We start from the raw sequence: 14,573 nt of genomic DNA on the forward strand, positions 1-14,573 counted from the left end.
CCCTGCAAACCCTTCTTCTCTTCCTACCAGTGTCAAAGGCGTGTGAAACAGAGCAACTCCATCTTGAATGGGAGCTGGGTACAATAAGGCTGAGACCTAGTGGGCTGCATTCCCAGATGGTTAAGGCATTCTAAGTCACAGGGTGAGATGGGAGGTTGGCACAAGATACAGGTCATAAAGACCTTACTGATAAAACAGGTTGCAGTAAAGAAGCCGGCCAAAACCAAGATGGCAACGAGAGTGATCTCTGGTCGTCCTCACTGCTACAGTACCGCCAGCACCAGGACAGTTTACAAATGCCATGGCAACATCAGGAAGTTACCCTATATGGTCTAAAAAGAGGAGACATGAATTATCCAGTCCTTGTTTAGCATATCATCAGTAAATAATCATAAAAATTGGCAATCAGCAGCCTTCAGGGCTGCTCTGTCTATGGAATATCCATTCTTTTCATTTTTGAGATGGAGTCTTGCTCTGTTGCCCTGGCTAGAGTGCAGTGGCGCGATCTTGGCTCACTGGAACCTCTGCCTACCGGGTTCAAGCGATTCTCCTGCCTCAGCCTCCTGAGTAGCTGGGATTATAGGCACCCGCCACCGCGCCTGGCTAATTTTTGTATTTTTAGTAGAGATGGGGTTTCACCACCTTGGCAAGGCTGGTCTGGAACTTCTAACCTCGTGATCTACCCGCCTTGGACTCCCAAAGTGCTGGGATTACAGGCGTGAGCCATGGCGCCCTGCCTATTCCTTTGTTTTCTTAATAAACTTGCTTTCACTTTACTCTGAGGACTCACCCTGAATTTTTTCTTGTGTGAGATCCAAGAACCATCTCTTGGGGTCTGGATCGGGACCCCTTTCCTGTAACACCAGGACTGAGTTCTGTGCAGCCTTTGCTGGCCTCTCTCCCAATTGTAGGGACACCCCAGACTGCTGTCCAAGCTCCCTTCCCTCACTCAACCCTCCACCCACACAGAATGGCCACTCCTTGGATTGACAGCCAGAGACAGGGGCCCACACAGGTCTCTGAAGCAGGCTCAGGGCTGTCTGGGTGAAACATCCCAGGGTCCTAGGACCTAGAGCTTTGACCACATGGAGCTGCCCAGGATCCAGATGGATACATCCCCTTGGCCCTGGGACTGGTCATCCTGAGGGAGGGGTGCAGCTGGAAGAGGAGGAGAGCTGGGCCCTGCAAAGGGCAGGCCCAGGCCAGGGGGCCCTCTTGCCTCAGGCTAGGGCCGGTTCTGCTTTCTGATCTACCCTGACTGCTCCCACTTGGTTCCTGTCTTTGGCTTCTCTTCTTTGCTTCAGCTGCTTAACCCTCAAATGTTTGTGCTCCCCAGGGTTCTGACGTTTTGCACCAGAAGTTCTTAATTTGAAGAGGTGTCTGTAGATGGCCTTCAGGAGAACACCCGTATCCCTTGAAAGGGCGTACACAAACTTGAGTGTATGAGTGTGCATTTTTCTGGGAGGAAAAAACCCCCATCACTTCATTTTTTATATATGTATTTTTTTGTAGTATTGAATGCATGATTTTAATAGTAAATAAAGAACCGCATTGATAATGATGCTCAATCTGTCTCAGATGTCATAACTGAAGGTTCAAAAAAACTGACCCTGTAACATCCCAAACACTGAAATCATAGACTATTCTAGTTGTGTTTTCAGTTTGGAAGATAAATACGTAATTCTAGAAATCAAAATTAAAAACCAGAACTTCATACCTTGTGCAAGCATGTTAAATTCCAAGAACGGTGCTATGTGGTAAAGTTCCATGGCTGCTTCTGCCCTGGTCATGTTGGACTTCTCTGCAACAAGAGCCTGAACTTCACTGAGACTCCCCACAGAGGGGCTACAGTGCAAAACAGAGAGGTCCACCATGTCGGTATACATACAGTGTAATATCACTTTTGCATATTTTTTTGGTATAATGGACTCATCTAATATAATTCTTGTGGGAGTCCTCAAAGTTCGGTCTGTGATTTCTTCACCAGTTTGTATCCTCCTTTGTAATAAATTTCGAAAAAATGGGGACTGTGCAGAAATAACAGCCTTGTGGGCTTTGAGCTCTTCATCTAAACAGCTCTGATTTCCACCAAAAGCTTCAACCAGTTCAGAGTCTGAAAAAAACTAAGGATGACATCATAATAACACATGTAATCAAAGAGTCCACGCATATCTACATCAAGGGAATTCTTCACTAAGCTGAACAAGGATATCGACATTTTGAAACCCTGAGTCCTGCATTCCAAACTCTCCTGTATAAAGGTAGTATAAGAAAGCAGAAAACATGGGCATATCAATACCAGCTGTATTGATGTCCATTATTATCTCTGCCCCATACTCAGGTGAGGAAGAAAGCAGCGTTTTAAAAAATGGACACCTTGCTGCCAAAATGGCACAATGAACAGAATAACAAGTTTCTTGAAATATGAAATCTACATCAGTACGATACTTGTACTCATAAAGATCATTCATATCTTTCTGCAATGTCTGGGTTTCCGGCCTAGCCAAACTGGCTTGTAGAGAAAGCTCCTTTAATGCTGACGTTCCCTCATATTCCTCCACTAAAGCATTGACGTCTCTAACATCCCACCCAGAGAGGAGTTCTCGCAGCTGCTTGGCATGATCGGCAGACCTATCAGATTTTCGACGCTTAATTAAGGTGGCAGGGCCAGAAGTCCTCCTTTTTTTTTTTTTTTTTTTTTTTTTTTGTCTTGTGGTTTCTTATGGCCATGGTCAAGGCTATACAATTTCGGTTTGCAACCGAAATTCTCAGCCTTGCTGAGAATAGGATGACGTTCCTATCAAAGTCTACTGGGCCTGTGAATTTCCCCCTACCCTCGGGGAACATGAATGAAGATAATGAGATGCATTAGCACCCATTTTCCTCAGTCACTCAGGCATTCCATCTGCAGGTTCTCCAGAGTATAATCCCAGAGGCCGTTAGGAAGCTTCAACCCTGGATCCAGGTGCCTCTTTTCATTCATTTCTATGAGAACAGGGCCATTAGACTTTACTTCAGTGCATACCACTGGAAGTGTGAAAGACTGTGGGCAGCCAGAGACACGGACTGTACATTCTGTAAGAACTACACAGCACGGATCCTAAAGGGTTTATTATACAGTCTGCCCTTCGTGTTCCATGGGTTCCGCAACCACAGTTCAACCAACCCGGAGGCTCCTCCCGCCGCTGCTGCTGCTGCCGCAGGGACCGCTGCCGTCGCCTCCCCCGCCTCCGCCACCAGCACCGCCGTGGGCACCGGGGTCAGCACCCCGCCCCATCCTCCTCCTACCGCCGCCGCTGCCCTCTCCTCTCCTCTCCTGTCAGTAGCTCAGGCTCCGGGATGGCTTCAGGTTTCCCTCGCCGCTATTTTGATTCCTAGAGGGAGCAGGAGGGACTCGGCCTCTTTTGTTTGTTTTTTTTTTTGTTTTTTGAGACAGTTTTGCTTTGTTGCCTAGGCTGGAGTGCAATGGCCAATCTCGGCTCACTGCAACCTCCGACCCCCGGGTTCAAGCGATTCTTCTGCCTCAGCCTCCCGAGTAGCTGGGATAACAGGCATGCGCCACTAGTCTGGCTCATTTTTGTATTTTTTAGTAGAGATGGGGTTTCACCATGTTGGCCAGGCTGGTCTCGAACTCCTGACCTCAAGTGATCTGCCCGCTTCGGCCTCCCAAAGTTCTGGGATTACAGACATGAGCCACCGTGCCCGGCCCACTTTTATGATATTAAAGGGCTCTGTGATAAACACCCTCCACCGCCCAAAAAAAAAAAGGTTAAGGACCACTGCAATATGGGCTCTTTGCTTTAGATTTCATTTTAGATAGATGTTGATGACTGTCAGAGCTGTTCTTTTTTGGCCTTCGTTTGTATTCTAAGGAGAGTACAGACCACTCCTTAGAACCCCAGATCTGGAGATCAAGCTGGGGGTTGGCTACCGTGCCTTTCTCATTCTGAAATAGAAAACTAAATCTATCTTCTCCCCTAAACCTGTTCCGTTCTTCCTGTGTCTCCTACTTCAGTGCGCAACCTCAAAAAGTACCCTATTGTGTAAATCAGAAACAGTCATCTTAAACCTCTCTCCCCATTCCCTCTCTGCTCCCTTCTCGCTAATATCTCCACATTCAATAGATGTTTTTAAAATATAAACTCAAGATTTTATTGTCTTCATAATAAAAGAAAACATGATAGAACTGGATCACTTGGCCATTTCTCTTCTTATCTCCTCCCAGTTCAAAATGCTTTGCATCTTTTAATAGCCAACATTCTCTTAGAGCTGCAGCTGGATTCAACGCACTCAAGCCTTAGCACAGTCTTCTGTAGTTTTAGCCTTTTCCCGGAAAATCGGCTTAGTTAGCCCACCATGGCCACTCTGCTTCCTGTCATAACACCGCTTTCCCTGGGCATACACAGAATCCTTGTCCTTCGTGAACTGTGTCACTTTGTGGGGTTGGTGCTTGCCACACTTCTTATAGAAAGTCCGGTGGGTTTTAGGAACGTTCATAATGTTTGTGTGAGCGCTATCGGCCTGGAAAAGCCACATTCAATGGATTTAAAAAAATCTCTTTGAGGCCGGGCGCGGTGGCTCAAGCCTGTAATCCCAGCACTTTGGGAGGCCGAGGCGGGTGGATCACGAGGTCAGGAGATCGAGACTATCCTGGCTAACATGGTGAAACCCCGTCTCTACTAAAAATACAAAAAACTAGCCGGGCGTGGTGGCGGGCGCCTGTAGTCTCAGCTACTTGGGAGGCTGAGGCGGGAGAATGGCGTGAACCCGGGAGGCGGAGCTTGCAGTGAGCCGAGATCCCGCCACTGCACTCCAGCCTGGGAGACACAGCGAGACTCCGTCTCAAAAAAAAAAAAAAAAAAAAAAATCTCTTTGCCTAATTGTTTCTCAAACTCACCTCCACTTCTTTTCTCAACGTCACCACTATACTAATTCCAATAAGAAGTGCTTGATTCCTCATTTAAGGAAGGTTTGCGGGTTTAGATTGGTTCTGTTTCTGACTCCTTGCATGGAACTGGATGCAAAGAGGACCTGGACAGTCAAGGTGAAGAAAAGAACTTCGGAGTACTGATCAGAACTGGTCAAGGAATTTCTGCATAATGGCTAAGAATAAATCTATGATGAAGCTTTTTTAAAATAACTAGATGTAGTGATGCATTTAAACACACTTTTGCAACTTGATTGCTACAGTTCCTCTATTACTATGAATTTTTCACACTAGCAGCTCTCAGAAATGGTTTTATTCCTATTCCTGAGCCAATATAGATTTAAATAATATAGGCGTAAATAATAGGGCTGAGCTCATAAATGGAGCAGTAATACTCCATTAGGACACAGGAAAAAAGTCAACGTAGATGGCATCAGGACTGTTTATCTTCAGTCTTCCTAAAGTCGATTTTAATTGTTCTGACAATGAAAGTAGATAGTGGATAGAGATACGATCTTATACCAAAAGGATTATTAGTGGGGGAACTGCAGTACCTGAATAGTGTCTGCAAGGAGGAAAAGGGGGGGTGGGAAGACTCAAAGTGGTCATTTGGTCCGTCAAAGTCTCTTCTGCTATCAATCCCTTGAAATTATGTAAAAGCTAAATGTTATTCTGCATTTAGAAACTATGTTATTATTATTATGTACAAACACTATTTTTAAGAATGTAAATACATAAAGAGGTCTGCATTTTACTGCAAAAAATTCTGTGAAAGATATGGTCTGCTGATAAGTTCTTTTCAGCCCTGACGCCCCTTAGAAGTCCCAAAAATCTATGGACCAGGAATTACTCGGGAAATGGTGGTTTCAGTGTAAAAGATGTCATCTACCCTTTCCCTCACTGCACAGATGGTGAAGGGGAAACTGAGAGAGATAAGTCACTTCCCCAAGGCCAGACAGGGTAAAAGTGGACCGTATCTGTTTGGTCCTGAGCCCAAACATTTCGAATGGACACAAGGCTGACAAAGGAACAGTCGGTCCCAGAGCGTCAGGAGTGGGACTTGACCACAGGAAAAATACTGGGTGGGACGACTTAAACTTCCAGGCACCAGAGGGCGCCAGACACTCTATTTTACCTAAAGGAGACTGGCTGCTACCGACAGGAAGTGCCCTTGCCCTCAACAAAGAGGGCGCCCAATGACGTAAACCAATCCGATTGCTCTCCGCGCGAGCCTGGGGTTCGCTGACGTAGCCAATCAGTGTGGTCCCACAGCCGCGTGCGTGTGACGTCAAGGCAGGGGCGGAATCCGGTTGGAATTTTGGCGGGTTAGTCTGTGGACCAAGACGGCGTCCGGGCACCGGGTGAGGAGCGCAGACCCCAGGCATGCGGGTGATCCTCGGGCGGCGGGGCCGGGGCCGCCTCGCATGTCTGTGCGCGGGGTGCAAGGGATCTGAGGGCGAGAGGCGCGGGGTCTTGGGAGCTCGGGTGGGCGCGATCTGGATTTGGCGGCAGCTCGGGACCGCGCGGGGCTGGCATGGCCGGGCCGGGGGCTGGGAGTCGCCGGCCGTCTACTAAGGAACCGGGTTCTTCTTTTTAAAAGCAGCCTTTTAAGTGCTTGCCAAGTGCCTGCCGCCTGGGCTTGCTTTTATTCATTGATTCATTCATTGATTTCTTGTAGTCATGATTTGCTAATGATTATTGAACGCAGATGGTGTGCAGGGCTGGGATCACATTTACGCTGCCTTCACGGCGCTTACAGTTTAAAGGGACGAGCAGGCAATAAACAAATGCACGACAGTGGACGACTCAGAAAGATGAATAAGTGGAGACTGAAGGGCGATAAGGACCTGGGGGGAGCTTTCTTCCGACAGAGCCTGAGACCTCAAAGCAACTTAGTGTGTTCCAGAAAGTGGAAACGGGCTGGCCCGGCTGGAGCATTGTTTTGGGTGTCTGGGTGGGTAGAATTGGACGTGGTGGATTGTGGAAAAGGTACGGGAGTAGAAAGCTTGGAAAGGGAGAGAGAATATGTATCATTGCCTCGCAGGCTTTGCAGATTTTGTTCTAAGGGCAATGAAAAATCATTAAAGAATTTCAACGAAGGGACCCCCCATGATCTGATTTATGTTCCTAAAAGGTTACTAAGGAAAGGGAAGGTTGCTGTGGCTGTTGTATGGAGAATAGATTGCAGGGGGACAAAGAGACCAGCATAGAAAGCTAACACAGTCATCGGGTGAAAGGTTGATGGTGGCTTGGCCTAGGGTTCTGGCAGTGAAGTTGGAGAGAAGGGGTAGATTTGAGCAGTGTTTTGGAGATGGAACCACAGTACTTGTCAGTGGCCCTGGATTTGAGGGCGAGGGAGGGTGCACAGTTTCATTTTGGGGGAAGGCGAGGCAGGTTATAGACTTGAACAAGACAGTTTGCTCCTAACCCTCAGGAAGCTTACTGTCCAATAGATTCCCCAGTAGATAGCCCAGTGTGTGGCACATGAGGGGGCCGTGGAAATGTTTGTTGAATGAATTTTTTAAAAACGACCAGCCGTGGTGACTCACGCCTGTAATCCCAGCACTTTGGGAGGCCCAGGTGGGCGAATCACAGAGACCAGCCTGGCCAAGACGGTGAAACCCTGTCTCTACTAAAAATACAAAAAATTAGCTGGGTGTACTGGCAGGCGCCTGTAATCCCAGCTACCTGGGAGGCTGAGGCAGGAGAATCACTTGAACTCGGGAGGCGGAGCTTGCAGTGAGCCGAGATCGCGCCACTGCACTCCAGCCTGGGCGACAGCGTGAGACTACATCTCAAAAAAAAAAAAAAAAAAAAAAAAAAAAGCCCGCGCGCGCGCGGTCGCTCACGCCTGTTATCCTAACACTTTGGGAGGTCGAGGCGGGCGGATCATAAGGTCAGGAGATCGAGATCATCCTGGCTTAAAAGGTGAAACCCCGTCTCTACTAAAAATAGAAAAAATGAGCCCGGCCTGGTGGCAGGTGCCTGTAGTCCCGGCTACTCGGGAGGCTGAGGCAGGAGAATGGCGTGAACCCGGGAGGCGGAGTTTGCAGTGAGCCGAGATTGCGCCATTGCCCTCCAGCCTGGGTGACAGAGACTCTGACTCAAAAAAAAAAAAGCGCCTTTGGGAGGTCAAGGCAGTCGAATCACTTGACGTCAGGAATTCAAGACCAGCCTGGGCAACATGGCAAAACTCTGTCTCTACAAAAAACTCAAAAATTAGCCGGGTGTGGTAGCGCACACTTGTAATCCCAGCAACTTGGAAGGCTGAGGCAGGAGAATCGCTGGAGCCTGGGAGGCGGAGATTGTAGTGAGCCGATGGCACCATTGCACTCCAGCCCCAGCGACAGAGCAAGATCCTGTCTAAAAAAAGAAAAGAAAGCACCGTAATCACTGTAATTAGTTCTTTGACATTGAACTTGCCAAAGAGCACATGTAAGTTAAATAAGAGCCTAGAAAAATTTATCCTTTTTTTCTTGCAGTTTAAAAAATCTTCTTTTTTTTTTTTTTTTTTTTTTTGAGACTGAGTCTGGCTCTGTCGCCCAGGCTGGAGTGCAGTGGCCGGATCTCAGCTCACTGCAAGCTCCGCCTCCCGGGTTTACGCCATTCTCCTGCCTCAGCCTCCGGAGTAGCTGGGACCACAGGCGCCCGCCACCTCGCCCGGCTAGTTTTTTGTATTTTTTAGTAGAGACGGGGTTTCACCGTGTTAGCCAGGATGGTCTCGATCTCCTGACCTTGTGATCCGCCCGTCTCAGCCTCCCAAAGTGCTGGGATTACAGGCTTGAGCCACCGTGCCCGGCTAAAAAATCTTCTTAAATGAAAAGAGAAGTGCACAGAGTGATACAACTTTGTCTTAATTAGCTGTGCTGTTTCTCTGTGCTTTGCTGACAGTATTGAATCAAAATCATGATTGTCACTAAGGCTGCGACTAAGCAGAATCACACAGTAAGCTGCCGTGGATAATGCAGATGTCAGGTGTGTTACAGTGAATAAAATGAGAGAATAGCCTAATTTAGATTGACCCCAATAATTCGTGTGTGTGTGTCATTTTTTAAAAAGAGACCAGGTCTTGCTATGTGACCAGGCAGGTCTCAAACTTCTGGCCTCAAGTGATGCGCCCATCTTAGCTTCCCAAAGTGCTGGTATTACAGGCGTTGAGCCACCGTGCCCAGCCAACCCCAATAGTTCTTCCTCATAATTTATCTCATCCATGTAATCTAGTGCGATACAAACTGCTCTGCATCTCAATGAATTTCTGTAACCTCAGTTTAAAGACAAGTAAAAGTGAGCTGGTTACATCCAGGGAGGGAGATGGCATTGGTGGTGTGGAGAGAGGAGGCGAGACGTGGTCAGATTCTGGATGAATTCTGAGGTTAGAGCCCAGAGTAGTGGTAGGATTCTGGGTTTGTTGGAGGTGTGTGTTGTGAGTGAAAGAGAAGAATTGAAAGTGACGTTTCTAATATTGATTTCACACAGACAAGATTCTACATTGCTCATCTCCTGGGCACCTGAGCCTCCTTTGAAGTTTCCTGTCACAACTGTCCTCTTGACGGCATGGATGGTAAGGCCTGGCAATTTTCTGTTTCTCTGTTTCAAGGAAAACTACCTTTTGTCCATGGACTTGTTATTTATTCCACTTGTGAAATGGTGAAAATGCTCCCCAGCCCTCAGGTATTGTCTTAGAGGTTCTGAAGCAATCTCACATCTCACAGAGGTCACTGAATGTTACTTGCTTTTATCAGATGAGATTTATTCTGGCAACAGTGATTGTCTTTCATAATTACAATAGCTGGTAGGTGTACAGTGGGCCAGGCACTGCTCCAAGATTCTTATGGAAATTAACTGATTCAGTCCTCGGGCAAACATATTTTATAGGCAGGAAAACAGGGATGTTTAGTAACTTGTCACAGTTCAAGCTGGCAGAGCAGGGCTTTAAACCAGGCAGTCTGACTTCAGAATTTACATTTGATAATGAAATCTGTTGAAGCGATTTTAGTGTAGCACTGACTTAAATTCTTATTAATATAATCCTTTCTAAGTTTGTTCATTTTGCAAGGGGTGTATACAAAATGTTTACCTAGAAAAGAGATGTTGCACTAATTAGCAATCATCTAAAATGATTGTACTGGGCTGGATGCAGTGGCTCACACCTATAATCTCAGCACTTTGGGAGGCCGGGGTGGTAGGATTGCTTGAGCCCAGGAGTTCAAGACCAGCCTGGGCAATAGAGTGAGACCTCATTTCTATTTTTAAAAAATTAAAATGATTGTGCTGGTTGTGAAGAGATCTAGTTGCATAATTGAACTCATAATCTGAAACTGGATTTTTTTTAAAAATTCAAACTTTTTTTTTTTTTTTTTTTTTTTGAGACGGAGTCTCGCTCTGTCGCCCAGGCTGGAGTGCAGTGGCCGGATCTCAGCTCACTGCAAGCTCCGCCTCCCGGGTTCACGCCATTCTCCTGCCTCAGCCTCCCGAGTAGCTGGGACTACAGGCGCCCACCACCTCGCCCGGCTAGTTTTTTGTATTTTTTTTAGTAGAGACGGGGTTTCACCGTGTTAGCCAGGATGGTCTCGATCTCCCGACCTCGTGATCCGCCCGTCTCGGCCTCCCAAAGTGCTGGGATTACAGGCTTGAGCCACCGCGCCCGGCCTCAAACGTATTACACTTTGCCCTTTAAAAAAAAACTTGAAATTCCTCACACTGTGATGCACAGTGGCCCTCCGTTGCCCCTGAGAGATGCGTTTCAACACTCCCAGCCGATGCCTGAAACCGAGGATGGTACGAAACCCTAGGCATGCTGCGTTTTTTCCTGTACATACATACCTGTGATAAAGTATAATTTATGAATTAGGCCATAACAATAACAATAATAAAATGGACAACATAATAAAATGGAACAATTATGACAATATACTGTAATAAAAGTTATGTGAATGTGGTCTCTCTCTAAAGTATCTATTGCACTCTCAAAATATCCATTATACTGTTCTCAACCACAGTGACCATGGAAAATCAAAACCACAGAAAATAAACCCTCAGATAAGAAGTTATTCCTTATGTGAAACTCATTGCCCGATGGTATCATGGTAGTTTCCTGTTTCTTAAAATTGGCAAATTGCCTACAGAGCAGGTTATATAATACAAAGCATCACTTTTTGCTATGAGATTGACATGAAAATAGGAAGTGAATGGATACATGTTCTCTAAGAAATCATAGTATCTATCTGGAAACAGTATAGGTCAAGAAAAAAAAAATCATAATGTTTAGGCCAGGAGTGGTGGCTCATGCCTGTAATCCCAGCACTTTGGGAGGCCAAGGTGAGTGGATCACCTGAGGTCAGGAGTTCGAGACCAGCCTGGCTAGCATGGTGAAACCCCATTTCTACTAAAACTACAAAAATTAACCTGGTGTGGTGGCATATGCCTGTAATCCCTGCTACTCAGGAGCCTGAGGCTGGAGGATCGCTTGAATCTGGGAGGCGGAGATTGCATTGAGTCGAGATCCTACCACTGCACCTCCAGCCTGGATGACAGACCGAGACCCCGTCTCCAAAAAAAAAAAAAAGAGGAAAAAGAAATCGTAATGTTTAGTAAGAAAATCTCATTTGATTGGCATGGGTTCACAATTTGGCCGGTGTAGAGGAAATTGGAAAGTGTATGGTACTTAGGATATACTGTTGATCAATGTTCCTGCTTATATTTTAGTGGAGGAAGCAAGATAACAAAACAATAAATGGGTAGTTAGTAGATGGGAGACACTGCAATGTATTTGTATGCTGACAGGAGTGCTTCCGAGGAGAGGGAGAAATTGGGGATGCAGGAGCCAGAGAGGTGGTAATTGTAGAATGAAGTCTTGAGAAGCTGAGGAGTGGGACCCAGTGTAAGAGTGGAAGTGGAAGAATTGGCTGAATAGCACGAGATACTTAGTCCTAGGAGGGAAAGCAGAGAAGATACGTTCACAGTTGGGAGTGAAGGATGAGGAAGTCTGATTGCATCTATTTTTTCCGTAAAATAGAAGCCAAGGGCTGGGCGCTGTGGCTCACGCCTATAATCCCAGCACTTTGAGAGGCCAAGGCAGGTGGATCGCCTGAGGTCGGGAGTTTGAGACCGGCCTGATGAACATGGAGAAACCTCTGTCTTTACTAAAAATACAAAATTAGCCAGGCATGTTGGCGCATGCCTGTAATCCCAGCTACTCGGGAGGCTGAGGCAGGAGAATCACTTGAACCCCGGAAGTGGAGATTGCAGTGAGCCGAGATCACGCCATTGCACTCCAGCCTGGGCAACAGGAGCGAAACTCTGTCTCAAAAAAAATTAAAAATAAAAAGATTATTTGATTATCTACTCTGAACAAGATCAGCAGCTAAGAGTAAAGAGTGGGGAGTGGGCATAGGAGGTTTGAGGAGAGACAGTGTGAAGCGGTCAGAGCCTGGGAAAGCGAATGGATTGGGGAAGTGTGGGAATCTTTAAGCAGTGCTGAATGCCTGTTTGTTATGGGTGTGCAAAAATTTAAAGTTAGCTAAGGGTCTTGTTGATCATGCCTGTAGTCCCAGCACTTTAGGAGGCGGAGGCAGGAGCATCACTTGAGGCCAGGAGTTCAAGACCAGCCTGGGCAACATGGCAAAACCCCATCTCTACAAAAAAAAATTTAATAAGCTGGGCATGGTGGTGTGCACCTCTAGTCCCTGCTGCTTGGGAGGCTAAGGCAATAGGATCGCTGGAGCCCAGGAGTTTGAGGCTACAGTGAGCTAAGATCACGACACTGCACTCCAGCCTGGGTGACCTTGTCTTGAAAAAATAATAAATAAACAAAAAAGACCAGTCAGCCTGGTAGCGAGTCTTTCTCCAGGACCATTCACCAGACAGGGAACTGAGTCTCTAGAAGGCAGTGATGATGGTGTTGAACATGGATCCACAGGGAGGGCATTAGGGGCAGGGGGTGATGGACAGGAAGCACATTGTAGGTAGGCTGATGGATTAGACATGTGGATGAAGCTGAAGAGCTGCTGGGTGTGAATACTAGAGTGAGCAGGCTGAAAGGATGGGAAGTGGGATCGCAGAGGGACGCTCAGAGGTCAGTTGTGCTTTGCTGTGATGAGTTGGAGTCATTATGGGAGTGGGTAGCTAAGATGGGCGGTGGATGAGAAACCCAGCGACCAAGATGTGGGCTGGATCATCCTTGTGGGGGTTGAAGTGCCCCAGGAGGGGGAGAGCAGTAGAGATGGAGGGAGGACCGGGGGGCATTGCATGATACACACACGATGATCAGCGCATGACAGTGCCATGAGGGGTTCTTGAAGCCAGAATCTGGTGTCATGAACTTCAGAGAGCTGTGATCTGGAAGAAGAGTGAATCGTTCCAAAGTGACAGTGATAAAGAAGACATCAGGACCCTGAAGTTGATCAACAAATAATGACTGCATGCCTAATACGTGCCGAACACTATTCCAGACATTGCCATGTGCGGTGTGAACTATTAAACGCTTTCCATTCAAGAGGGTTTCAGGGGTAGCCAGATTTCTGTTGTAAGAGCCACTGGGGATCCGGGAAACGTGCTGGTAGTAGATTTCACGTCCCAGGGGTTTGAGAACAAAGAGGCTGGGAGATTGAGTCAGCGTAATACAGAGAAGACATGATTTTTGATGGTGACAGGTAAACGGGGTTGTGAGTCATCATGGGATTAGCCCTGGTTCTCTTGTGAAAGAAGATGGGTTTGAAGTGAATGGTATGGGGTCCCCAGGCAGCATTTTCCACCTGTGCCCCACAGTGGGGTGAGCCAGAGCCTCTTCTCGAGCTGTGCCCTCTTTGGCAGATGGGAACAAGAGATGATGGAGGCCTCTCTGCTTCCTTGAAGGCATGTGGCATTCTCACCTAGAGCACAGGGCGCTGCCTGGTCTCTTCTCTCTTGCACTGTGCAGTCTTGGAGTCTTTGTGGACTAAGCAACTCAAGCTAATCCTTATACAACCTCTTACTCTGAGCATTAGGCCCCGTCATCAGATTGTAGGCCTGAAGTTCGGCTACTGGCTCTTTCCTTCCGGTAAGGGATTGTAGAGTGGTGGAAAGGACATTGGTTTGTTGATCTAGAGATTCCTTATTGACCCAGCTCCTGCACTGATCTATTTCTCCATGTGATCCTGAACAAGCCCTCACCCTCTCAGACTCTAGCCCCTGAATTTCAGACAAGGAGAGTAGGTCAGATACCCTTAATATTTTTTCATTAAATACCTCTGATTTTATAAACAGATAGTGCCCAAATGGCGGGGAAAGAGCAAAGAAAATAGACAAATCAAGAAAGAAGAAATCTGATTGGCAAATAAACGTAAGCAATTCTTAACCTCACCAGTAATCCAAGAAATGCAAATCAAAACAGTGAGATGCCTTTTTACATCGTCCATCAGACTGGCAAAAAAATTTAAGTGACACATCAGATATTGATGAGGTGGTGGGGAGAAGTGGCCCTTGTGTGCAGCACCAGTGAGAGTGATACGGGAGATAGCAATTATTTAGGGAGATAGTAAGGGCAACCAGAGTCCTCAGCAGAATTTCCCTTTTACAAAAAGCAGCCCCCAAGTAATTTCTAACAAACGCCAGCCTGAAAAATCAAACTGCAGACATAGAAAAGCAAGCTAGTAATTTGCACGGGTGA

General features: G+C 46.8%; 1 protein-coding gene and 2 pseudogenes across 3 annotated transcripts in view; 1 reads left to right on the forward strand and 2 right to left on the reverse strand.

The window, feature by feature from the left end:
- Nucleotides 1-1,069: 1,069 nt before the first annotated feature.
- On the reverse strand, nt 1,070-2,905 carry LOC126962198 (BTB/POZ domain-containing protein 7-like; annotated as a pseudogene).
- Nucleotides 2,885-4,513, reverse strand: LOC126962199 (60S ribosomal protein L36a-like; annotated as a pseudogene).
- Nucleotides 4,514-6,216: 1,703 nt separating this feature from the next.
- MCM10 (minichromosome maintenance 10 replication initiation factor) overlaps nt 6,217-14,573 on the forward strand; it is a 61,295-nt gene continuing 52,938 nt past the window's right edge. For all 3 annotated transcript variants that reach the window (XM_050803211.1, XM_050803209.1, XM_050803210.1), the window contains exons 1-2: nt 6,217-6,288; nt 9,404-9,488. In XM_050803211.1, the coding sequence (XP_050659168.1) occupies nt 9,482-9,488 (7 nt within the window). In that variant the 5' untranslated portion in view covers nt 6,217-6,288; nt 9,404-9,481. The remainder of the gene's footprint in view (nt 6,289-9,403; nt 9,489-14,573) is intronic.

The sequence above is a fragment of the Macaca thibetana genome, chromosome 9 (genome assembly GCF_024542745.1).
Source record: "Macaca thibetana thibetana isolate TM-01 chromosome 9, ASM2454274v1, whole genome shotgun sequence".
Lineage (NCBI taxonomy): Eukaryota > Metazoa > Chordata > Mammalia > Primates > Cercopithecidae > Macaca > Macaca thibetana.